The sequence below is a fragment of the Hippopotamus amphibius genome, chromosome X, assembly GCF_030028045.1.
Source record: "Hippopotamus amphibius kiboko isolate mHipAmp2 chromosome X, mHipAmp2.hap2, whole genome shotgun sequence".
Taxonomy (NCBI): domain Eukaryota; kingdom Metazoa; phylum Chordata; class Mammalia; order Artiodactyla; family Hippopotamidae; genus Hippopotamus; species Hippopotamus amphibius.
Genome location: NC_080203.1, coordinates 32,239,031 through 32,265,215, shown reverse-complemented (window position 1 = coordinate 32,265,215; position 26,185 = coordinate 32,239,031). Strand labels below are relative to the sequence as shown.

Here is a 26,185-nt window from a genome sequence, read left to right as displayed (position 1 = left end):
CTGCTGCCCTCTGCACATGCAGATAATTGAAAGTTTACTCCACTATGATAAAAAAAACCAGGGCAGCAGTGAGGAATGTGAGCTTTAAATGCTCCTCAGGCCCTGTTTCGGTTTTCTCGTGTTTCCTAATAAGCACCTGTATCTTTATCGGGGCTCAGTAGAAGAGCGGAAAGGGCAAGGGAGTTTCTGCTGCATCTTCAGAGGGAAGGAACCAACTCTTACTGCTTCACATGCAATAATTGACCAACTCATGTGTCCCAACAGCCTGGTCTCTGGAAGGCCTCTTGTCAGCACAGCAATGCTGCGCTGGCAGTGAAAGGCCCAGCCAAGGGAATTGCAGACAAGGCTGCCATTAGAAAGGCTTAGTGGTGTGATGGAAGGCACCACTCAAGAGTCAGAAAACTCTAGAATCCTGGGCTTGGCTCTGGTATCGATTAGCTCTGTGACCTCGGGGAAGTCATTCAACCTCTCTGAGGCTCAGCTGGAAAATGAAGGGGTCATGCCGATCAGCATCTCCCAGAGTGTGTTCAGAGGGATACTCACAGGTCTGTTGCGTGAAAAGGGGGGTCTGCAGTCGAGTCAATCTGGGAAATGCTGATGATTAAACAAAGCTTAGGGGTCTGCTTTGCAACAAGACTTTGCCGAAACTTCAACATGCCTATGTGTATGGTGAAGCGTGAAGAAACTGGATAACAGTGTTGTCTCTTCAATGCACGTATGCAGAACGTCTGGCAAAACACACTTTGGGAAATGCTGAAGTAGGGCTCCTTCTCGTGCTGAAATGCGCTGGCCAGTTTGTGTACTGATTACTCCTGGGCCTGCCTATTCGAAAGGTTTCTAAACTTCAAGGCCTGCCTTAAGTCCAGTTTCCCACCATCACTACAATTCACGTTCCTCTCTGTACACCTAAAACCTGACTGTCGGCACAAGTTTTGCATCTGAATGTTCTCTCGTCTGCGCATTCATCCATTCATTCACCTATTCAACGACCATTCACCAAGGTCAAGCACTTACTATGTTTTGGGTATCAATGGGGAAGAAGTAAGATACAGTTCTAGGTCTTCGCTGCTGTCCCCCACATCAAGGTTGCAGGCGGGCTCTCTTTAGCATCCTTTTTAGCAACGAGCACAGTGCAAAGCCCGCGGTGACACTCGAGAGACAACTGAGTCCCCTGAGGGGTGCAGAATACCAACACAGCTTGTCACTTCCCTTAAATTGAGATCACTAAGCAGAGCCATCCTTAAGCATCCTATGATTTAAACACTGGCCCTTATTGGGGTTGATGTAAATTGTAAATAATGTAGTAAAGAGCTTGGCGTAGGATCTGGCATGTAGTAAATGCTAATAAATGTGAGCTAGAATTAGGGAATCAATAATTGTCTGTTAAGATCAGATTCAATTCTATCTGTAGAACTGATCTATCAACTCTATCCATCTACTCTATCTATCCATAGATAAGGGGAAGCACCCCATGTCTATAACTCAATAATGAGCTCTAAAATATACATGATTAGAAGCAGAAGCCAGCATGGATTGGGGCAATACAAGAAGATGGTAGGGCTGCGTGCTTGGTAATCATTGCTTAAGTAACTTCAGTTTTGAATGATTTGGGGAATTTCTTATCTACTAGGCTGTACCTATAGAGGGTCATGGTTGGAATAAACTTGGCAATTCTACCTTGATACAGACAGAATAAAGCACAAAGATACAATAGGAAACATTTTCCCAAGTTTCCTTCTTCAATATTTTAAGGAAAAATTAAACTAATTTCGATGATAATAAATTAAATTATTTAAAATGATATTTGATCTCATAGAACCACTGTGAGGATTCAACGTGAAAGTGCTGAAAAGTATACAGGACAGAGTAGGCTGGCTCTAAAGTAACCTATGTTTTGCTCTCCAGCTTTCTTTCTTAATCTTCTCACCCCCAAAGGATTTTTAAAATCCATGAAATAGTGAGATGTTTATGTAAAATCCTGACTACTATACTATACTAATTACTATAATCAGTTTTTTGCTGGGATACATTTACCAACTGGGTCTCTGGGGAAAATGCCCTAATGTGTAGTATTTGCCTACTTCTGTGGTGTAAACACTCCCATCATGGTCAATTTCAAGCTACTAGCAAGACATTTACAAAGAGATGTGCACAGCCTCCCAAGCCAGTGTAAGGCAGCTCCAACACACCCTAAACAACTCCTGCCCAGTGAGGATGAGCTGGGCAGCGTCCCCTCTCAAACGGGAAGGAGGCTTTGCAGGCATTGCCATTTTTCAAACAGAAGGAATGAGATTTATTGATTGACAGGTGGATCTCCTTCTGGCCTTCTGAAAAGAGAACAACTTTCTGCTCAGAGTGTTTGGACACATAATGCTTATTGCCCTTCATGCTTTGAAATCCCAGAATGGAAAGGAGGAGGGCAAAGCTAGAAGATCTGGAGTTACAAACCTGCCTCTCACAAACCAGCGCAAGACAGAGGGGAGAGAATCAGCAGGTGGTAGCTCGATCTGTGACACAATCTACAAACACTTAACAACTGAATAAAAACACTTCTAATCAACTTTTCAGGCTGTAAAACTGAATGTACCAAACATAGTCATTGTATGAGCAAACCAAATTATGCATTAACACATTTTTATGTTCCTAAGTTAACCAGACTAGTGACTATAGAACTGTAAAAGGTGTTAAAAATTAAGTATGCATATATTTCAATTTTCCCCGTCTTCCATTTTTGCTCTGCAGAAACAACTTATTTTCCCACGGGGATTTAAAATACCTTAAGCAATGCATGTCTCTTTCAACCTTGACCACTAGGAGGCAAAGAATGTTTCCTTTCCTCCCTCAGGGGTAGCTCTCTGTATAGTGGTGGCATAGCTTTGTTGGTGGGGAGTTGCGGGGACACCAAGAGATGGTAATCACCGCACATGGTGGGTGGGCTGCCCATTGATCTAGGGCAGTGGCTTGAAAACTGGATACAACCTTACTAAGCAACCCATTGCCAGACATCCAGTCCAGCTGCAACAGTCCAAGTCTTCAGCCTGCTCTAGCTTAGGAGACCTCTCCATCCCCAACAGCATCAGACCGCATGTACGGAGACCCTGGGAGTGAGATACAAAGCTGGGAACTGTCCACGTGCTATGTTACTTTTGAAACCCTAATGGAATCCAAGACAGTTGCCATATATTCACAGGTATATATTGGACTTTCAAGCTTTCTTTTGTAAAGGGGTGCCCTTAAATTGCCAGCAGCTGAGCCCTGGGTGGGCTGGTTTCCAAAGTTGCTGAAAGTGTAAAGGGTAGATAGACCTAGACAGCAGGTTTGGGTCAAAACCCACACCTGTATCCAGCAACGTTTATGTAGGTCACCTATATGCTGGGTAACTTACGCCCCCCAAGGCACAGCAGTGGTGGTCAGTGAGCTGACAGCTGTCTCGACTTCTGTAGCAAAGCCACTGAATTCCCTGTCCAAGCCCAAGGACTACGTATTCCCAAACAGGCAGTAGCTTTCAAGACCCTCATTCACTGAGGGCCTGTAGTGTATCACACACCAGAAAACAGCCCAAAGAAGCAGTCCTCCCCCTGCCCCCAGACAAGAAAACACTTAAACCCAATGAAGAAATCATTGCTTCGGGTTGTATATTTGCTTATCTGCCATGCACACAGGCAGCCCTGCTGGGTTGAACTTGATGAGCTTTCAAAATACATTGCACATAATGGTGACCTTGTTCTCTTGCATTGCTGCTTGGAAAGAAGACTCTTCTAACCAGCCTTTCTTCCCTTCAGCCTCCCAACAGCCACCTTATTCTCTGGCTGGCAATGACTAATACTAAAAATGTACCCAAGTGTTTGGTTTCTTAAAAAAAAAAATCTTGGGAACAGAGAAAGGGCACTTCCTTACCTCCACTTTTCATCAAGACGCAGCGTCTTGCCACCTTTTTTGTAGGCATCTGTCCAGCTCATATCCAAAGAGATAGGTCAGCTCATTTGGTAGTTGGGGCTGCCTTGGTGAGGAGGCCTATCACTCATTCATTCATTACAAACTTCTGAGTGTCTGATCACTCTCTCTGAGACCCGATACTGAACAATGGCGACACAGGGATGAGGAGGCAAGCCCTGCCCTCAAGGATCCCTGTACCACGTGCAGTATCCCCCAGTTCACATCCTTAGTGAAGTCAGGCCTCCGGGAAGCCACAAGAAGGTTCCCCTCTCTCTATCCTTCCAGACCAAGTCTTCTGTACCACACACTACTAAGAACACTCAGCAAACATCGAAGAACAACCCAGTGAACTGTTAAATTCAGTTCTGTCTTTAAATTCAATGTCTCTTCTTATGTCTTATAGGTCCTCCCCCTCCCCCCAGCGTTTTTCAGCATCAATAAAGCTTATCATTGTTTAGTGAGCTTTGCCTCTCTATTACCCCACTCATGGTCTCCTACCATTCACAGGTGGCACCATAACTTAGGCAATGGATAGGGTTTGCAAAAGAAATTTTTATAAACTGATTCCCATTTAAACAGAAGCTGATGGTGGCTTCTTTTGTTACTATTCCCCCTTTACTCTTCAAATTACAAATGTATCTGTTGGTTAAATCTGGATTACCGTCTATAGCAAAACCTCACTTGAATCTCTCAGATCGTGGCCTGCTCTGATTTTTTTTTTTTTTTTGGTACATAGAATTTGGTACATAGAACCTGGTAACCATCCCCAAAACAGATTGCAGGGCCTAGACAAAACTTTTTTGACTATAAGAGTTTGAGATGAAAGAGAAAAGATTAAAAGATGGAGAAGCAAATATAGGCTGAGTCTAGTGTCATTAGAAATTTGATATGAACTTGTTTTCTTGTGATATGATTCTTGTTTCTAGGGGTTAAACACATTAAACAAATCTCGTTCTAGTTATTGAGATTTTATTGGGTTACTTACCCTCATCACTGGCCTCCAGAACTTCCACACTGCCAGAAATTCCACTTAGTGATTCAGCCATTGTTGGATCACTAAAATATAGAGCAAAAAACAAAAAATCATTTGATATCTAGGATATAACACAATCATTTTACCCTACTCCTTATCCTCCAGTTAGATTCTTAAACTATGCAAGAAAAGATATACAAAGGGAATTGCCATTAGAGAAAATTATTCTTCCTTAAAAAAGCCAATGATTCCATTTAAATGAAATGTCCAGGATAGGCAAACACATAGACACAGAAAGTGTCTTGCTTAGGGCTGGAGGGATGAGGGTGCTGTTTTGAGTGATAGAGTACAGGGTTTCTTTTTCAGGTGATGACAGCATTCTAAAATTAATTGTGGTGATGGTTGCACAAATCTTTGAATATACTAAAAAGCATTGAATTGTACACTTTAAGTGGGTGAATTGTATAACATGTGAATTTTATAGCTCAATAAAGCTGTTACCAAAAAATAAAAGACAAATGTGCAAAACCTGATCTATCGCCTTCTGTTGAGGCCCATTAGAGCTGGAGGCCTGTTACTATTCATGGATGTACCCAGGCAGACAAAATTGCATTGATAAGCCAGAAAGAAAAAAATTGAAATATTTGACTACATAAAAACTTTAAACTTTTGGCCAAAAAAGTTAAAGAGTCTACAAAAGAATAACAAACTAGGAAGCAATACCTACAACAAATATAGGGGCCAATTTTCTTAATCTGTCTACCGTGCATATGAATCAATAAAAGACAAACAACTTGGTATACAATGGGGCAGAGGCTAGAACAGGCAGTTTATAGAAAAAGAAATACATGAAGAAAGTCTCAGTCCTACTCATAATGAAAGAAATGTAAATCCGAATAACAAGTTAACATTTTTACCTAACAGATTGTCAAAAAGTTTTAATTTTGCTGATGTTCCATGCTGACAAGGATGGGAAAAACGGACACGCTCATACATGAGGGAGTGTAAATTGCTCTCTGAAGAGCAACTTCACAGTATCAAAATTAAAAAAATACACATACCTTTTGATCCAGTAGCATCACCGCTAGAACTTCACCATACAGCTACACTCATGCTTGTACACAAAAATATACATGCAAGAATGTTTATCACAGCATTGTTTTAAGTAGCCCCAAATGGAAAACAACCAAAGTGACCATCAAAAGGATAATCCTCCCGTGACTCTGACTCTGTGCCGCAGGAGAAGTATCTCTCCCTGGGCTCCTTTCCATTAGTGCAGATAATCAATTGAGAGTCTACTGTACATTTTCCATCCAATCTAGCCTTCTAGCCAAAGCTAGACAGGTCTAGGGAAGCATGTCAGTTGATAATCAAACCTTTATAAATCAATGCTGACATTTTTGATGGGAGTTTGTGTGTGGTGGGGGGAGGGGGAGGGCTGATCAGCACCATGACCCAGGGAAAGGAGCAAGAGCGCTGCAGAGAGGCAAGCAGAGACCGCCCTCATCGTAGCTCCCGCTGGGGTCTTGATGCGACTGACTCAAGTACTGTCGAGTTGGATTAAGTAAGTTTTGGAGCCCCCCTCCCTACCCCACTTCTGTTCTTCTCCCAGAAATAGTCAAGCTGCCATTGCTGTTTCATGGGTGGGCTCCAAGCCCATCCTGTGCTGCTCTCTGGCCATTAAGCCCCGATACTTCTCTGGAGCTAGAGAGGGGTGACCACAGGCTCTGAAGTGAAGGCAAATTTGAGAGGTCACCCACTGAGAGTGACTGAGGCCTTGGAAAGCAAAAGCTTCCAAACCACAAGGAGAGCTGACATGGTCCTGGTGTCAAGATGCCTTGAGAGCCTGTCACTGAGAAGTCCCATGGTTCCCCACGGTGTGTGCTCTTTCTCAGTGCAATGAGTAATAAACTCAGCTTGTTCAATGGCAGGTATGTTCCAGGTGGGCCCTGGCTGAAAGGAATTGGCACTTACTGAAGTCACCCAAACTCTATGAGCCAATACCACAATTCTGCCTGAAGATGACAACCCCAGGCCCACACAACGCTCACTAATTACCACACACATATATAGACACACATACACAAGTCCCATCTGGACATCTGGAAGGAGCAAAGAGGTAGGGAAATTCAGAAGCCCCTCAGAAATTCAGTGGGAGAACAGGAGAATTCCTTGGGCCAGGAACAACTCACATCACGGGTGAGTCCCTCGGCCATCTTAATAAACATGGCAGCACCCCCACCGCCGCCACTAAAAAAGGCTTCTTAGACACTGGGAAAATAAATTACCTCTGAGCTTTAGAGCAGCCCATGGAAAAGGAGCCCATTTTCCAAAAATACCAGGCCACGGCAGGCTAACATTGCCCCTGACCCAGCACTGTCAGGGGCAGAAGAAGGAAGGGGAATGATAACCAAAGAGAAAAATATGAAAGACAAAGGGAGAGCAAAGAAAGAGGCCATCATGGCGGCCTCTGCATCCCTAGAGTGCCAACAGAATCATTTCATCTAACTTTTGACTTTAAACTGTCTAAAATTCCTTCTGGCATACTTGCTTATTTCCCCAACCAAGGGCCCTGAGGACGGTACCACCATCAGCCGAGCTGTCTCCCCTTCCAAGCAAACAAACCAACAATCACAACAAAACACACAAACCTCCCCTTGATTCGAAATCCTCTTCCTGTTACCACCTATTTCTCTGCATCTCTTTAAAGCCAAACTCAAAGGGTTATCTATACTTACTGACCTTATGTCTTCACTTCTTATTCTTTTGCTTTCTCTCCAACCGGCCTTCCAAACCCAACTGCTTCCCAGCCTCTCCACCAAAACGGCTCTCGTTCCATCCAACCATCTGTTACTTGACCTCCCAGCAGCATCTGACACTCTCTCTTTTTTGAATAATTTTAACACTTGCCTTTCTGAATATCACACTCCCTTCATTTTCCTCCTACCTCATTGGCTGTTTCTTCTCAACCTCCCTTGCCTCCCTTGCTGTATCTTTCCCCTTTCCTGTATTTGAAATGTTGCACCATCTGAGGGCTCTACCCTTAGCCCTTTTCTTTATCTACACTCATTTTCTAGACCAGCACCATTAACTTGAAATGTTAATGTGAACCACAATTGCAAGCCACATAGGTGATTTTAAATTTTCTAATGGCCACATTTTAAAAAAGCAATAAAGAAACAGATGAAGTTACCTTTTTTTAAAATTTATTTATTTATTATTTTTTTTGAGGGGTACCCCAAGTTCAATCATCTGTTTTTATACACATATCCCCGTATTCCCTCCCCGTCCCAGTCCTCTAAGGCATCTTCCATCCTCAAGTTGAACTCCCTTTGTTATACAACAACTTCCCACTGGCTATCTATTTTACAGTTGGTAGTATATGTATGTCTGTGCTACTCTCTCGCTTCGTCTCAGCTTCCCCTTCACCCCCCGCCCCCTCCCAAACCTCGAGTTCTCCAGTCCATTCTCTGCATCTGCGTCCTTGTTCTTGTCACTGAGTTCATCAGTACCATTTTTTTTAAATTTCATTTATTTATTTATTATTTTTGGGGGGGTACACCAAGTTCAATCATCTGTTTTTATACACATATCCCCGCATTCCCTCCCTCCCTTGACTCCCTCCCCCACCCTCCCTCGAGTCCCCCCCACACTCCCCGCCCCAGTCCTCTAAGGCATCTTCCATCCTCGAGTTGGACTCCCTTTGTTATGCAACAACTTCCCACTGGCTATCTATTTTACAGTTGGTAGTATATATATGTCTGTGCTACTCTCTCACTTCGTCTCAGCTTTCCCTTCACCCCCCGCCCCCTCCCAAACCTTGAGTTCTCCAGTCCATTCTCTGCATCTGCGTTCTTGCTCTTGTCACTGAGTTCATCAGTACCATTTTTAGATTCCGTATATGTGAGTTAGCATACAATATTTGTCTTTCTCTTTCTGACTTACTTCACTCTGTATGACAGACTGTAGGTCTATCCACCTCATGACATATAGCTCCATCTCATCCCTTTTTAGAGCTGAGTAATATTCCATTGTATATATATGCCACATCTTCTGTATCCATTCATTTGTTGATGGGCATTTAGGTTGCTTCCATGTCCTGGCTATTGTAAATAGTGCTGCAATGAACACCATGGTACATGTTTCTTTGGGGATTATGGTTTTCTTTGGGTATATATATGCCTAGCAGTGGGATTACTGGATCATATGGTAGTTCTATTTGTAGTTTTTTAAGGAACCTCCAAATGGTTTTCCATAGCGGCTATACCAACTTACATTCCCACCAACAATGCAGGAGAGTTCCTTTTTCTCCACACCCTCTCCAACATTTGTTGTTTCCAGATTTTGTGATGATGGCCATTCTGATTGGTGTGAGGTGATCCCTCATTGTGGCTTTGACTTGCATTTCTCTGATGATGAGTGATGTTGAGCATCTTTTCATGTGTTTGTTGGCCATCTGGATGTCTTCTTTGGAGAAATGTCTATTTAGATCTTCCGCCCATGTGTGGATTGGGTTGTTTGCTTTTTTGGTAAGAAGCTGCCTGAGCTGCTTGTATATTTTGGAGGTTAATCCTTTGTCTGCTGTTTCATAGGCAAATATTTTTTCCCATTCTGAGGGTTGCCTTCTTGTCTTGTTTATGGTTTCTTTCGCTGTGCAAAAGCTTTTAAGTTTCATGAGGTCCCATTCGTTTATTCTTGATTTTATTTCCATGATTCTAGGAGGTGGGTCAAAAAGGATCTTGCTTTGATGGATGTCATAGAGTGTTCTGCCTATGTTTTCCTCTAGGAGTTTTATAGTGTCTGGCCTTACATGTAGGTCTTTAATCCATTTGGAGTTTATTTTTGTATATGGTGTTAGGAAGTGTTCTGATTTCATTCTTTTACATGTTGCTGTCCAATTTTCCCAGCACCACTTATTGAAGAGGCTGTCTTTTTTCCATTGTATATTCGTGCCTCCTTTGTCAAAGATAAGGTGCCCATATGTGTTTGGGCTTACTTCTGAGTTCTCTATTCTATTCCATTGATCTTCCTTTCTATTTTTGTGCCAGTACCATACTGTCTTGATCACTATGGCCTTGTAGTATAGTTTGAAGTCAGGAAGCCTGATTCCACCAACTCCATTTTTCCTTCTCAAGATTGCTTTGGCTATTCGGGGTCTTTTGCGTTTCCATACAAATCGTAAGATTTCTTGCTCTAGTTCTGTGAAAAATGTCACTGGTAATTTGATCAGGATTGCATTGAATCTGTAAATTGCTTTGGGTAGTACAGTCATTTTCACGATGTTGATTCTTCCAATCCAGGAACATGGTATGTCCCTCCATCTGTTTGTGTCGTCTTTGATTTCTTTCATCGATGTCCTAAAGTTTTCTGCATACAGATCTTTTGCCTCCTTAGGCAGGTTTATTCTTAGGTATTTTATTCTTTTTGTTGCAATGGTGAATGGGAGAGTTTCCTTAACTTCTCTTTCTGCTCTTCCGTTGTTAGTGTATAGGAATGCAAGAGATTTCTGTGCATTAATTTTGTATCCTGCTACTTTACTAAACTCATCAATGAGTGCTAGCAGTTTTCTGGTAGAGTCTTTAGGGTTTTCTATATATAATATCATGTCATCTGCAAAGAGTGACAATTTTACTTCTTCTTTTCCAATTTGGATTCCTTTAATTTCTTTTGCTTCTCTGATTGCTGTGGCTAAAACTTCCAAAACTATGTTGAATAATAGTGGTGAGAGTGGACACCCTTGTCTTGTTCCTGTTCTTAGAGGGAATTCTTTCAATGTTTCCCAATTTAGAACGATGTTGGCTTTTGGTTTCTCATATATGGCTTTTATTATGTTGAGGTAATTTCCTTCTATGCCCATTTTCTGGAGAGCTTTTATCATAAATGGATGTTGAACTTTGTCAAAAGCTTTTTCTGCATCTGTTGAGATGATCATATGGTTTTTATCCTTCAATTTGTTGATATGATGTATCACGTTGATTGATTTGCATCTATTGAAGAATCTTTGCATCCCAGGGATAAACCCCACTTGATCATGGTGTATGATTTTTTTAATGTGCTGTTGGAGTCTGTTAGCTAGTATTATGTTGAGGATTTTTGCATCTATATTCATCAGTGATATTGGTCTGTAATTTTCTTTTTTTGTGACATCTTTGCCTGGTTTTGGTATCAGGGTGATGGTGGCCTCGTAGAATGAGTTTGGGAGTGTTCCTCCTGCTGTATTTTGGAAGAGTTTGAGAAGGATAGGTGTTAGCTCTTCTCTAAATGTGTGATAGAATTTGCCTGTGAAGCCCTCTGGCCCTGGGCTTTTGTTTGTTGGGAGGTTTTTAATCACAGTCTCAATTTCAGTGCTTGTGATTGGTCTGTTCATAGTTTCTATTTCTTCCTGGTTCAGTCTTGGAAGATTGTATTTTTCTAAGAATGTATCCATTTCTTCCAGGTTATCCAATTTATTGGCATATGGTTGCTTGTAGCAGTCTCTCATGATCTTTTGTATTTCTGAGGTGTCCGTTGTTACTTCTCCTTTTTCATTTCTAATTCTGTTGATTTGCATCTTCTCCCTTTTTTTCTTGATGAGTCTGGCTAATGGTTTATCAATTTTGTTAATCTTCTCAAAGAACCAGCTTTTAGTTTTATTAATTTTTGCTATTGCTTCCTTCTTTTCTTTTTCATTTATTTCTGCTCTGATCTTTATGATTTCTTTCCTTCTGCTCACTCTGGGGTTTCTTTGTTCTTCTTTTTCTAATTGTTTTAGGTGTAAGGTTAGGCTGTTTATTTGATAATTTTCTTGTTTCTTAAGGTAGGACTGTATTGCTATAAACTTCCCTCTTAGAACTGCTTTTGCTGCGTCCCATAGGTTTTGGGTTGTTGTGTTTTCATTGTCGTTTGCTTCTAGATATTTTTTGATTTCCTCTTTGATTTCTTTAGTGATTTCTTGGTTGTTTAATAGTGAATTGTTTAGCCTCCATGTGTTTGTATTTCTTGCAGTTTTTTTCCTGTAATTGATATCTAGTCTCATGGCGTTGTGGTCTGAGAAGATGCTTGATATGATTTCAATTTTCTTGAATTTGCTGAGGTTTGATTTGTGACCCAAGATGTGATCTATCCTGGAAAATGTTCCGTGTGCACTTGAGAAGAAAGTGTATTCTGTCGTTTTTGGATGGAATGTCCTATAAATATCAATTAAGTTGAGATGGTCTAATGTGTCATTTAAAGCTTGTGTGTCTTTATTGATTTTCTGTTTGGATGATCTGTCCATTGATGTAAGTGGGGTGTTCAAGTCTCCCACTATTATTGTGTTACTGTCGATGTCCCCTTTTATAGCTGTTAGCATTTGCCTTATGTATTGAGGTGCTCCTATGTTGGGGGCATAGATATTTACCATTGTGATATGTTCTTCTTGAATGGATCCCTTGATCATTATGGAGTGTCCTTCCTTGTCTCTTTTAATAGTCTTTACTTTCAAGTCTAATTTGTCTGATATGAGTATTGCTACTCCAGCTTTCTTTTGACTTCCATTTGCATGGAATATCTTTTTCCATCCCTTTCCTTTCAGTCTATATGTATCCCTTGGTCTGAAGTGGGTTTCTTGTAGGCAGCATATAGAAGGGTCTTGTTTTTGTATCCATTCAGCCAGTCTGTGTCTTCTGGTTGGAGCATTTAATCTATTTACATTTAAGGTGATTATTGACATGTGTGTTCCAATTACCATTTTCTTAATTGTTTTGGGTTTGTATTTGTAGGTGTTTTCCTTTTCTTGTGTTTCCTACTTAGAGAAGTTCCTTTAGCACTTGTTGTAAGGCTGGTTTGGTGGTGCTGAATTCTCTTCACTTTTGCTTGTCTGGAAAGCTTTTGATTTCTCCATCAAATCTGAATGAGATTCTTGCTAGGTAGAGTATTCTTGGCTGTAGGTTTCTCTCTTTCAGGATTTTCAGTATATCCTGCCATTCCCTTCTGGCCTGCAGAGTTTCTGTAGAAAGGTCAGCTGTTATCCTTATGGGTTTTCCCTTATATGTTATTTGTTGCTTCTCTCTTGCTGCTTTTAATATTTTTTCTTTGTGTTTAATTGTCATTAGTTTGATTAATATGTGCCTTGGTGTATTTCTCCTTGGGTTTATTCTGTATGGGACTCTCTGTGTTTCTTGGAGTTGGTTGATTATTTCCTTTCCCATGTTGGGGAAGTTTTCCGCTATAACCTCTTCAAATATTTTCTCAGACCCTTTCTGTTTTTCTCCTTCTTCTGGGATGCCTATAATTCGAAAGTTGGTATGCTTAATGTTATTACTGAGGTCTCTGAGACTGTCTTCTATTCTTTTTATTCTTTTTTCTTTTTCCTGCTCTGTGGCAGTTATTTCCCCCATTCTATCTTCCAATTCACTTATTCATTCTTCTGCCTCAGTCATTCTGCTGGTTATAGCATCTAGAGTATTTTTAATTTCAGTTATTTTGTTATCCATTGCTGTTTGTTTTTCTGAGTTCTTATGAACTGTTTCTTGTACTTTCTCTATTTTGTTATTGAGATTTTGTATCATTTTTGCTATCATTACTCTGAATTCTTTTTCAGGCATTTTTCCTATTTCCTCCTCATTTATTTGGTCTTGTGGGTTTTTTCCCTGCTCCTTTGCCTGCATGGTGTTTCTTTGTTTCCTCATGGTTGTCCAAACTTTTGGGGTTGCTTGTCCTGCCGATAGAGGTGTTTATAGAAGACTGTCCAAGCCTCAGACTAATGTCCAAGTGTTGAGTTAAACAGATACTAAGTCTAGGAAACACATACGTGTATAAGACACACAATTACTGAATCCATTAGGACATAAGGCTCTGGAAAGACCTGACAGAACCCCAGTATGCTATCAGATATTCAAAGAGAAACCCAACAGAAATTGACAACTGAAACAGAACAAATCAGAGAGAAAAGCAAAAGCAAACAAACAAACAAATAACACCTTACACACACAAACACTAATCCAGGGAGATTTTGTAAGCTAGAATTAAATATAGAAAAGAGCTAGAGTACCACCAGACAGAATGGAGATTCTCAGAATGAAATTAGACAATTGTACTAAGAACTAAGATAAAGACAAAAACCTAATATTAAATACCAAGGCGGTGCGTCATCTGGAGAATAAAGCAAGGAGTCTGAGCAGATCGATAGTGTTGCTTATAGGTATGTTAAGATAAAATAAACTAAAAATGGATGGAAGAAAGGGGAACAGAAGAGCGTAGTGTGATTGGAAATATGCAAATAAAAAGAAAGGAATAGAAACGTATAAAAGATAGGGATGAAAGAAAAGTATGAGAGATATATTGTCCGTACTACCAAAAACTTAGCGGTTATGTCGGGATCCTTGTGGTCCTTTCTGGTGTCCGAGGTCGTCTGCTGGTGTTCAGCTGGTTCTCTGTGGGAATTATTGCGTCCTTCGGTGCATTCCCAATGCATCTGTGGAGAGGGATGTATTCCACGTCCCTCTACTTCGCCGCCATCTTTTTCTCTCCCTTAAGTTACTTTTAATAATATATTGTATTTAATTCAATAGAAGCAACATATGATCATTTCAACATGTAATCACTATAAAAATAATATCAATATTTTATGTTCTTTTTTTCATACTATCTTTGAAATTTGGTTTGTATTTTACATATATAACACATCTCAATTTGGGCTAGCCACATTTCAAGTGCTCAGTAGCCACACGGGGCTAGTGACTACCATATTCTAGATGATCTCATTCATGCATTATATATACTACCTAGACACTGGACTCCAAAATTTCTTTCTCTAGGCTGGATCTCATCCCTGAACTCCACATTCCTATAGCCAACTGTCTATCCAATAGCTCTACCTAATAGCGCATATCGGACAACTGGGTCCCCTCACACTCACTCCTCCTGGGTTTTACGTGCTCTGGCCCCTTGCTCATGCCCCACTGACCACCAATTCTTCTACCCTCCTACTTTCTCCCTCTGCTCCAGCCTCACTGACCTTGCTAATCCCCAGCACACCCAGCCCCTTCCAATCTCAGGGTCTTTGCATTTGCTGCTCCCTATGCCCAGAGGGCTCTTTCCCCCAGCTAGTTACATGCTGCCTCCTTTACAGCATTCAAGTCAGCGCAAAGGTTACCTCCCACAGAGGACCTCCGTGATCATCTAATTAAAGCCTCTATTTTCTCTCCATCATATTATCCTTTACTCACATCTTCGTAGCACTCATCGCTATCTGAAACTATATTCCATATTAAATCAGTGGCAGTTTCTTATCTGTCTCCTCTATTAGAATGTAAATTCCAATAGGTCAGGGGCCTCGTCCATTTTGTTCATCACTGGATCTCCCAACACCTGGAATGGTACCCGGTACATACATCAGGCACTTGATAAATGTTTGTTGAATGAATGTCTAGATTCAATAAAAGAAGAAGTAACATAAGAACCATCTTTGTGGTCAGAAACTTCTTAGAAGTCGAGGCATGCTACAAGAGGCAAAGGAAGACTTGTCCTGGGGGAGGAAGCTCGTTATTTGCCAGCTTAGCAGGACCTGCCTTCCCTCCCAGCAAGGTGGACCCTGCCACTAGGTTATTCACCTGTGCAGAACCAAGCGCTCTTGGACCCCTCTTGTCCTTGTCACAGAGAGCCCACTCCCAGGTGTCCCAGCCATGAGACTCCTGGGTGCAGAGCCCCACTCAGCTGGGCGAGAGACCCTCCTAGAGGAGGTGTCAGGAACAGACACCCTGCCTCATCCTACTTGACAGCTACCACCACTGGCAAAACTTCTTTCCATTTACCCCAGGCTGACTTATTAGCCAGAGCTCTGCTTCCCCAGTATCTCCTCTTAGAAGAGGAAAGACTGTATTTCTTTCACATCTCATTATAGCTAATATAAGTTTAAAGTGAATTGGTTCCTTAATTATACCAGGGCTCTTTAATAGCGGCCTTGGCGCTGCCTCCGGGCTGGTCTATATTTTTATTTATGATATTTAGCAAAATGTCACCTCAGTGGTATCTCAAAAAAAAAAGTCACAATGTTCTCTCTAAAATACCAATGTGACCATGAGCTTAGACTAATTCATCGACTTCCTGCTGCCTGCAGGATGAAAGCCAAGTTCTTTACACTCAAAGTTCTCAGCAATCGGGTGCTTCCTGCCCCTGTCTCTTCTCCAGCAGTCCACCCCCACTCACACCCTCATGGTTTGGTCTCCCAGAATCACTAGTCATTCCCTAAACACATCATGTTCTTTCGCACTCTCTGTGCTCTGCACAGGCTGTCCACTTGGCCCAGAACACTGCCTCCGTCAGCCCCACATCCTTGAAATCCTACACATTCTTCCAAATCCAGCTCAAAGATTACCACCCTTCCCTCATGCTCTGGCCCCTTGTACATGCCTCTGTCATAGTTGATAATCCCTTGAAGACAGGGACCCCATTTCACTTATCTGGAGATTCCTAGCACCTAGCACGACACCAGGCTCACTGGTGCTCACTGTGTGGATGGATGAATGCAGGAGTTGGGGGAGAGGTGCAGTGACAAATAGGCATCAGTGGGGAAATGACCCCCTTTTTAAAATATACAGGGACAAAAAATACAAATACACATACAAATAAATATACAGGGACAACCTGAGACACACTTGCAGCAAAAGACCCCACTGCATGAAGTCCCATGAAAAAGCTGGCAAGCCAAGTGGGGAAAGAGGAAATAACATACGTTTTTATCCAGTAAAGGATGAGGGGCCTTCAGAACCACTTCCAAAGAGCATAAAGTCCTGTTATAATTGTCATCAGGAAGTCTGGCCCAGCAGAGATATCAAGTTTCATTATCAGTCATTGTTTAAATGCTCGCCTGCTCTCTCTAGGCCAACCCCAGATGCTTCAGCCCCAGAGCTGCCTTTTCCTTCTCAAACTGTCTGACTTAAGGGCTGAACAAGGGCTCTAGGGGGAAAAAAAGAGGGAAAAAAAAAAGGAAAATGGCCTTTCTTCCAAGGTTGTTGAAGTTTTTTAACCACAGCCTGGTTCAGGTTCAAGGATTCAGAAGACTTCGCTTGACAGCTTTGCTGCCTTTCCAGGCTGCGGACGCTGATGAGAAGCAGCTGGCCTCATTAAACAAAATCTGATAGGAGGAAATGGTTTCCATAGAGTCTTTGGTAGGCAGAAACCTATGATGGCCCCCAAGGTTGTTGTCTCCCTGGTTTGTAGGCCCTGTAAATCCCCTCCCCTTGAGTGTGGGTGGGCCTGGCCTAATCAGGTGAGCTCCCTTTTTTTTAATTAATTACTTTGTTTTTTTATTTATTGGCTGTGTTGGGTCTTCGTTACTGCACGTGGGCTTTCTCTAGTTGTGGCGAGTAGGGGCTACTATTCCTTGTGGTGCACGGGCTTCTCAGTGCAGTGGCTTCTCTTGTTGTGGAGCACAGGCTCTAAAGCACAGGCTCAGTAGCTGTGGCGCACTGGCTTAGTTGCTCCGCAGCATGTGGGATCTTCCTGGACTAGGGCTTAGAATCCTTGACCCCTGCATTGGCAGGCGGATTGTTAACAGCTGCACCACCAGGGAAGCCCAGATGAGCGCTTTTAAAAGAGGGTCTAGAGGGACTTCCCTGGTGCTCCAGTGGTAAAAAATCCACCTTCCAATGCAGGGGAAACGGGTTCGATCCCTGGTCGGGGAACTAAGATCCCATATGCCACGGGGCAACTAAGCCCGTGCCTCAACTACTGAGCTCACACACCTCAATGAGAGAGCCCGCGTGTCGCAAGCGACAGAGCCCACACGCCCTGGAGCCCACACGCTGCAACTAGAGAGAGAAAAACCCACAAGCCACAACTAGAGAGAAGCCTGCACACCACAATGAAGAGCCCGCGCACCACAACTAAAACTCGGCACAGCCAAAAAATATATAATAAAATTTTTTAAAAAGTCAAAGAGGGTCTAGAGGTCAGATATAGAAGTCAGAGAGATTCAAAGCTGCAGCAGACACTCTCCCGTGGGCCTTGAAGGAACAAAGCGCCACGCTGTGAGAGGACCACGTGGCAGAGAACGGCAGTGGCTGAGACCAACCCTTGGCTGACAGCTATGAAGAAAGTAGGGACCTCAACCCACAGACTCAAAGAAACTGTATTCCACCAACAACCCGTTAGTTAGGAAGATAACCCCGAACCTCAGGTGAACCCTCAGCCCGGGCTGATCCACTGACTGCAGCCTCTTGAGGCCCCGAGCAGAGGACCCACTAAACCGTGCCTGGTCTCTTGACTCATGGAAACTGAGTACATTTGTGTGGGAAGACACTCAAATGTTTGTCATTTGTTACACAGCAATGGATATGAATAGAATCTGAATACAAGTCCTACCGGCCCCAGCTCTAATTGAGGACGAAGCAAAAAGTGGGGCAGGTTTGGAGCTATGTGAGCTGCAACGCGCAGCTTGGTGAGAGGCCCATGAGGGGACTGTTCGCCCCCTTCCCCAGCCCATCCCACCACAAACACTTATCAGCTGCCTCCCTCTCAAGCTGCATGTTGGCTGAGCAGGTTGCATCGACCTTGCCAAAATGTTAGAACACGCAAAAGCCCCCCGAAGGCTCACTTGGTGTGAGACGGCTTTCCCGACCCTCGAGAGACTGTCTCCAACTCCTTTCAAATATGGCTATACTCTGTCCCCGCAGCCAGGTGTGTGTGTGTGTGTGTGTGTGTGTATCCACCAATCAGTGCATGAAGAGTCTTGGAGCTGATCACTGTGAGGCATGACCCGGGGAGGGGGAGGGGAAGAGCCCAGCTACTTCTAGAGGAAGTGTCTTTTGCCAGCCAACTGGCAAAAGCCAACTCATTTTGTCAATGCCAACTTATTGAGGAACCTTGGCTCCCCCTGAAATGAGAGTATGAGAAAGGGCCCCCTTTCGCCGTACTAGTTGTAAGATAAGCTAACCTCTGATGGAGTGTGATCACTCCCCGCTTCGTCTTTTCCTTGCGTGAGGTTGGCGGGAGGACACCAGAGATTCAGCCAGTTCTTGAAATGCAGCCCTTGGACTCCATGATGGAGGTGGCTGCCCCTCAGATCACACCATGAGCTTCAGAAGCCCCACCCCACAAGCCCACCGGTAATCAGAATGGCTCTGACATGGACGGTCACCCCGCTTACTGGCAGTGTTCACTCGGGGTGGTAGGGCTGTGATGCCGAGTTCCACCCAGGATCTGACTACTTTCATGTACAAATCAGGGCTTTCTGAAGTCGTCGACGTGACTGGCATTTTCACAGCAGGGGCCAGGGTGCGGCAGCAGCTCTCAGCAGGCTTGAGGCCACCTAGTTAGCTCTGGGATGTCTATTTCCTCACGCTCCTGGGTGAATGCCCTCATGGGATACTGGACTTAGGAGAACAATCTTGATGGTCATCTATCTTGGCTCTGAGAGCCCTGGGTGGGTCTCTGCCCAAAGCAGAAACTGCTGCATGGCTTTGGTGGCACGTTATTTAAAAAGACCTCTTCAGCAACTTCTGCAAAGCCAGCCCCCAAATGCCCACGGATGTCAACAGGAAGGCATCCAAAGGCTAGAGGGTCGCTCCTCTATACACCTTGCTCTCACCTGTGGGCATTTGGCCACCAGAACCATCGAGCTGATGCCCACACACACTCTAGGGGACTCCTGTCTTGGACACCCGCTCTAGAGTAACTGTCCCCCAGGCCCTTCTTCCAATTCTGGAGGCCAGAGGAAAATGACAGCCCACCACCCTCCACTGCCCCACCAGAGGGAAGCCCATTTCAGGAATACCTTTCAACACCTTGATCGTCATCCAGGGAGCATGTCTTTGTCCCGGCAGCCTCAAAAGAAGAGGTCATCTTGGCTGGAACACTGCTCAACATTTCTGCGGAGCAACATCCCACCACTAGGAGAAGAGAGGAACCGGAAAGATCCGCTCCTTATCTTAGAGAAGCAGCTGCAACAGCCACACTGGCTGCAGCTTCTCCATCTCCCCCTCCTCCTCCTCTTCTTCTTTCTTCTATTTCCTTCTCTGCACCTTTTCCTCCTCCAGCGCTTCCATTTACAAGGGCTCTGGTTTTGCCTCCAGCTCTGCCTCCCCTTCCTTCTCATCACACCTCACCCCTAGAGTGAACCAGGAGAAGCCCAGAAAGACCCAACTTATGTGGCCCCTAACCCCTTAGATCTTCTGCTGGGGCCGGGGGTTAAAAATGCAGAGAACTTGGCCTCAAAGGTTCTTTCTGCCATCTCCCTAGCGGCCTCAGAGCCTGGCTGATGGGGAGTCCTATTCCATCTTGTCAGTCCACAGAGCCTACAATTAAAAGCTCTGCTCTTTCACAGTCAGGGGCAATTCATATTACACAATTAATACAATGAATGAAGTCGCTGAGTCCTAACTCTCTCTGTGCCAGGCAGGCCCTGTGAAAATGGTGTTACACGCATTATCTCATTGAATCTCACAAGAGCCCTATGAGGTAGGCTTTGTTATTTTGTTTTTATCATTTTCAGCCCCATTTCCCAGATGAGTAAACTGAGTCTCGTTGAAATTAGGTAATCTGGGCAAGGCCACACAAGTAGTAAGTAACAGAGCCGGAACTCAAATCCAGTTCTGGCCGATTTCAGAGCCCATGATTTGACCACTACACTCTGCTCCCTTCTTACTTGGCAAAATCTGGTAAGTATTAAATGACCACTCGCTCCTGCCCCAAAGGATCTCACGTATTGGCCCATTACAGGACTTGAAAATAGCATATCTCGCCAGGTCTTTATCAGCCCCTAATATCTTTGCAAAAGATTTGTTGGTCATTTTAACAATAGAGAGTCCTGCCTAAAATGGCTCACTGGACACATACATTGTGATGAGAGATCACACAATATTAAAGGGGATAGGTTTGTAGCATGGGCCCCTTGGGTGGCCGGGCTGAAGTGGGGTACCAGCAAGGGGGGCAGGAAGCATGAGGACCGTGAGAGACGCAAGGAAGAGCCAGAATTGAGTTGAGGGGCCCTGAGGACACATGTCACAGCTTTCAGTGTATTGGGTGCCAAGAGCTCTAGACTCAAACTCTCCGCCAGCTCTCAAGTCCATCCCAAGCAGAGTATGTCTGAGGCTTTTCATTTTATCCTGTATTTGTTGTGGTGGCTGTTAACACTGCTCCTAGCAGTCAATAAGCCATCAGTTGGGGGTCGGGGTGGAGCAAAAAATCTCCAAGGAGGGCAAAAAGGCAAAAGAAGAAGAGGTCGGTGGTGCTGGGGCAGGCTGTGAATTCTACGTGGCTGGCTGGATTCTGCATTGGCAGTGGTTCTGAGGCAGGGGAGATAAAGGAGGAAGAGAACTCGGCCACAAGAACGTGCCCCCAGCCCAAGCTGAACTATCAGCGACGTGAAGCCAACTTGTAACTCTGGGGGTTTATTTTAAGGTCCTTTAGCCCACGGGGTAGGGGCTGGAGAGGCAATCACCTCATGGCTATGATGAATAGCCTTTGGTCTCCCAGTTCCGGGGTGAAACAGACAGAGGTCTCAGAGTGACCTGTGTCTCCATAGGGAGGGAATGGGCCAAAGGGTGATGCTGCTGTTGCCCAGGGGCCCAGGCCCAGTGAAACACACATGCCTCCAAGAATCTGAGAGCCCTGGGCAATCTCGGTCAAGGTCATATGTAGGGGTCTTTAAAATCGCAGATTTCCTTAGCCCTAACCCCACAGACAGCGCTGTAATAGGGCAAGGAAGCCGCTGCCTACCTGGAGCTGCAGGAAAGTTATCCAAAAGTCCTTTGGTCCCCAGCTCTCTCCCCAGATACCTACTATTAGCATTAGGACCATTAGAGTTAGAACCCACCATCAGAACCAGACGACAAAGTCAGAATAGTATTTTTCAGGGCCTCTCTCTTTGCACCCCAACGTCTTCATGCAGACTTACTATATACTCAGGCCTGTTTCAGGGGCTACGGAGACAGTGACAAAATAAAACAGTTAACATTTACTGGACATTTAATATGTACAGACGCTGCAGTGTTCTGCATACACCATCGCATGTAACCCTCAGCGCAATCCTGTGAGGCAGGTACTATTTACTCTCACTTCTCCCCCACTGGGTAGCTGAGGAACCCGAAAGCCAAGAAACTGCCCGGGGTCACCATGCACGTACATGCGATTTAAGAGCAGGATTCATACCGAGGTAGTTTGCCTCCAGAGGGCACAAGTGCTACGCTAAAACAACCCACTCCCTGATGACAGAGAAAAAGAGACACATGAAAAATTGAGAGCAGTGCCTGACTGGGAATCAGAAGACCTGGGTCCTAACTCTGCCTTTCCTACAGATTATCCTTGTGGCCTTGCCCCAGTCATAGCTCCTCGCTGGGCCTCAGTTTCTGCATGTTTGGGTTTGGTTTTTTCTTTTCTCTTCTTTTTTTTTTGGCCACACTGCATGGCATGTGGGATCTTAGTTCTCCAACCAGGGATGGAACCCACACCTCCTGCGGTGGAAGCGCTGAGTCTTAACCACTGGACCACAGGGGAAGTCCAGTTCCTGCATTTGTAACACGAGGAGGTGAGACAAACTTGTCACGTGTACTCTTATGATATTTTAGGACAAGTATTCATTTTAAGATGAGGATTCAGAGGCTAAACTGTCGGTACTGACTCCATATAGGAGGGGTCTGCAGGGCCCAAGAGTCGTGGCACAGGAAGCCAGAGTGTGTGTTGCACACATGCGTGTATGGTAGAGGGGACAGTGAGGGGAGGGGGGCAGACATGAGGCAGAGAGCCAAGGTTAAGCTAGAGAAGTGTGTCCAAAACACATCACCAAGCTGAGTTGGGCAGGGAGCAGCAAAACAGGGCTGGAAAGCCGAGCTCTAGCTGTAATGAGATCAAGGAGGAGGGAACCTGAGAGTGAAGGGGAACCTCAGATGGGAGGATTGGGGGAGGGGAGGCAGCGCAGCCACAGTAGGTTCTGGAGGGCGCTTGTGTGGGCGGCTCCATTTAAAGCCGCGAAAGAGACTGGAAGGGACTCTTGGTGTAGGCTGGCGTCATCATGAAAGGCCTGCGAGGGGAAGCCCACCTTCAGAAGGGCCATTTGCTAGGCACAGAAGGTTGACAGCTTGAGGCCTGAGGCACTGCGTGTCAGCCTAGGTGAGCTGGGGATGGGGCAGAGAGGGCAGGTGACAGCCACAGACCCTGGGTGAGCAGGAAGAGCCTGAGTACTCTGGCCTGGAATGATGTGCTTGGGGCACTGAGACATGGGTGGTACCTGGCTCACCTACATCCCTTTTGCCCAAGGTCAAGTCTGCCCTCACCCCTGACTCTCATACCTCTTTGGTCCGGTGCCTGCAAAAGAAGCCAGAAGCTTCTGGAAAAATATTGATAGGCACAGGAAGGAGACTCCGGGACAAGGGACAACAGATAGCAACTGACTGGAAAATGGAGTGTCCCAGGGTCTGGGGCTAGACAGGACACCAAGAGGGCGGAGAAAGAGGGACCCCCTGAAAAAGGGCTCAGAGCTGGGCCAGGCTAGATGGCAGCTAATAGAGGAGGAAAGAAAGGCTCAGAAGGCCAAGGGCAGAAAGGAGATCCTGTTCTCTCCTGAGTTCACTGCAGGCCACAGAAGCAGAGGGGACCCCCGTGCACAGCGCTCAGGGCACATTCTCACGCTCATTCCCTCATTCGGCCGCCCTCACTCCCAGGCAGGGAAGGGAAAAGGACTGCCGCTTTGAGAAGTAAACGATGTGTGCAAAGCTCTTCCCAGCAGGATAACCACCTCATGGGAAAAGAAAAGTGGCAGTGAGACCCAGGACAGCAGAAATCTACCAGGCTCCCTTCAACTTTAAGGCGCAAGAATCCCTAGTCAGGATGGCCTGGGGAGTAAAAAGCCATCCTGGGAGCAGGTCCGGGAGGGGCGCTTACGTGGCGGTGCCAGGCGGCTGGCCCCTCCCCAGGCTGGACACTGCTCTGTGGTCCACTTGAGAGTGAGAGGGAGGCGCATAGCCAGCCTCTGAGGAATATGTGAGATAATACATGAAAAATAGCACAGCACCTGGTACAAAGTAAGCGCTCAAGAAATAGTGGAGGAGATACATCAGGAGATTGGGATTAACATATACACACTATTATATATAAAATAAACAACAAGGACCACTGTACATCACCGGGAACTATATTCAATATCTCGTAATAACCTATAATTGAAAAGAATCTGAGGGACCTCCCTGGCGGTCCAGTGGTTAAGACTCCATGCTTCCAATACAGGGAGCATGGGTTCAATCCCTGCTAAGGGAGCTAAGATCCCACAAGCTGCGAGGCGCGGCCAAAAATAAATAAATAACAATTTAAAAAAGAAAAGAATCTGGAAAAGAATGTGTGTGTGTATGTGTGTGTGTGTCTGAATCACTTTGCTGTACACCTGAAACTAACACAACTTTGTAAATCAACTATATTTAAATTAAAAAAGAAAAGAAATAGTAGGGTTTTAAAAACTACTAGTACAGATATGGACAATGGTGCGACAAATGGGTTTGAGGAGGAAGGCTGTAAGTCACCAGCCTGCATGACAATCACTGATTCCAGGGACCCGCTACTGGCTACTGGCTACTGGGCCTGGCTGGAACAGAAAAGCTGAAATGGGGAGCCGTAAGAAATGGATGTGGATGTGGAGGTTAAAAAAAAAAAAGCAACTTGAATGACACCTAGAGAGAACTGTGGCTGCAAAGGAAGGCATTTTGTTTTTCTAATGAATGTCTCTAAAACTTGAACCTCCAACGAGTCCTATAGCAACTTATGGAGGGTTGACACCCCAGCCCTGCTATTAATTAGCTGTGAGGCCTTGGCCACACCGAGTCCGCTCCCTGGGCTGCAGTTTCCCCACCTAAGAAGTAAGGGATGGGGCTAGACTTGGATCTGGGGATCCTGTTATAACGCCCAGGCATTCCAGGATCCTATAATTCATTTAGACAACCATTCACAGTTCCCTGTTCACCCCTAGAGAGGCCAGATTTTGCAGAGGCCCCGTGTAAGCCTTGCTTGAGTTGGCCAACAGGGGACCAGCCTTCAGAAGTCCGTTGATATTTTCAGAAAACTCTCCTACTTTTAGCTTGTTTAGAAACCTAAGCTATTTTTCCCATTAGAAAAAAATGCACAGGGTTGCAGGAGATTTGATTTAAAATTCCCCATTCGCTTTTTCTTCACCTTCAAAAGAAACTAAAAAGAATTTTTTTTTCAAATCAGGAGTTCATCCCTATCAGAGAATTAACTATCTCAACTCAGAGAGTTTCCTCCAACTCTGAATAAGCAAACATAGGCCGTTTCTACATGAAATAAGATCTTCGGATCATTGACATTTGGCTTCGGAAGCCACAGGCACAGAAGAAACATTCTTCACAAGTAAAAGCAAACTTATGTCCTTCAAAAATAGGAGATGGAGGTTTAGTGGGGATTTTTTTTCATCTCATTCCCTTCTAAAGACCCCCTCCAAGTATCACAAAGGAATAGTGAACTAATGCGGAAACCTGTTCATATGCTTTTTGCAAACCCAGGAGAGTAGACTTTTCCTGCCTTACCTACTGGGCTCTGCTCAAAATGTGAACAGGTAGATATGCCTGGGTTCCCAGGACCCTTTCTGTTCCCCAACGTCCATGGGGCTCCAAAGAGTCTCCCTTTAACTTACTTTCCTCTCCATTTTTCCAGAACACTTGGGCTTATGGAAAGGGGAGATCTGGATGCAATAAGGAAGCGGAAGTAACCATGACAACAGTGTATAGAATGGGCTGATCCCTGGCCCATGAGGCTCCCAGGATAGGGACAATGACCTTGCTGATGTAAAAATGTAACATGACTTTATCAATCTTCAGTAGAATCTTTTCTGAAACACAGTGCCTACCATTTGTTGCTTTTTCCCTATCCATATCTAGACTTTCCCATATCTGTATCTCTTCTTTTCCTCTTCTCGTTTCCATTCCTTATTTTGAACATCAACTGTGTATGCTATAGTAGATAACTGAATTATATTGTTACAATGTGTTGCGTTCATAACAAGGAATACAGTTCCAAATGTTCAAATGAGATGTGGACACTGTTTTACGTTTCTACTTTTTAAAAAAATTCAAGTAGGTTGCTTTAACAATATGGGGCCTTTTGTTTATTTTTTTCCCATTTAGCCTTGGCCCCGATAGATGAAACTCTTCCTCTCCCTATCGGTCTCTGAGTTTTTTGAGGGCTAGAATGTCAAACAAATAAAGATCCTGACAAGCTGTGTGACCTTGGACAAGTCATATAATTTCTTCATGCCTCAGTTTCTTTATCCACAAAGTGAACCTGTCTGGGGAAAGAATTGGGGGGATAGAGGAAGTA

At 44.4% G+C, this 26,185-nt stretch overlaps 1 protein-coding gene across 11 annotated transcripts in view; it reads right to left on the bottom strand.

Moving 5' to 3' along the window:
- Positions 1 to 26,185, bottom strand: part of KIAA1210 (KIAA1210 ortholog) — a 73,209-nt gene that overhangs the window by 37,805 nt on the left and 9,219 nt on the right. For 9 of the 11 annotated variants that reach the window (XM_057719199.1, XM_057719200.1, XM_057719204.1 and 6 more), the window contains exon 2: positions 4,922 to 4,992. In XM_057719199.1, the coding sequence (XP_057575182.1) occupies positions 4,922 to 4,992 (71 nt within the window). Of the gene's footprint in view, positions 1 to 4,921; positions 5,204 to 21,683; positions 21,740 to 26,185 lie in introns of those variants that run through there. The other 2 variants (XM_057719202.1, XM_057719207.1) reach the window with 2 other exon arrangements.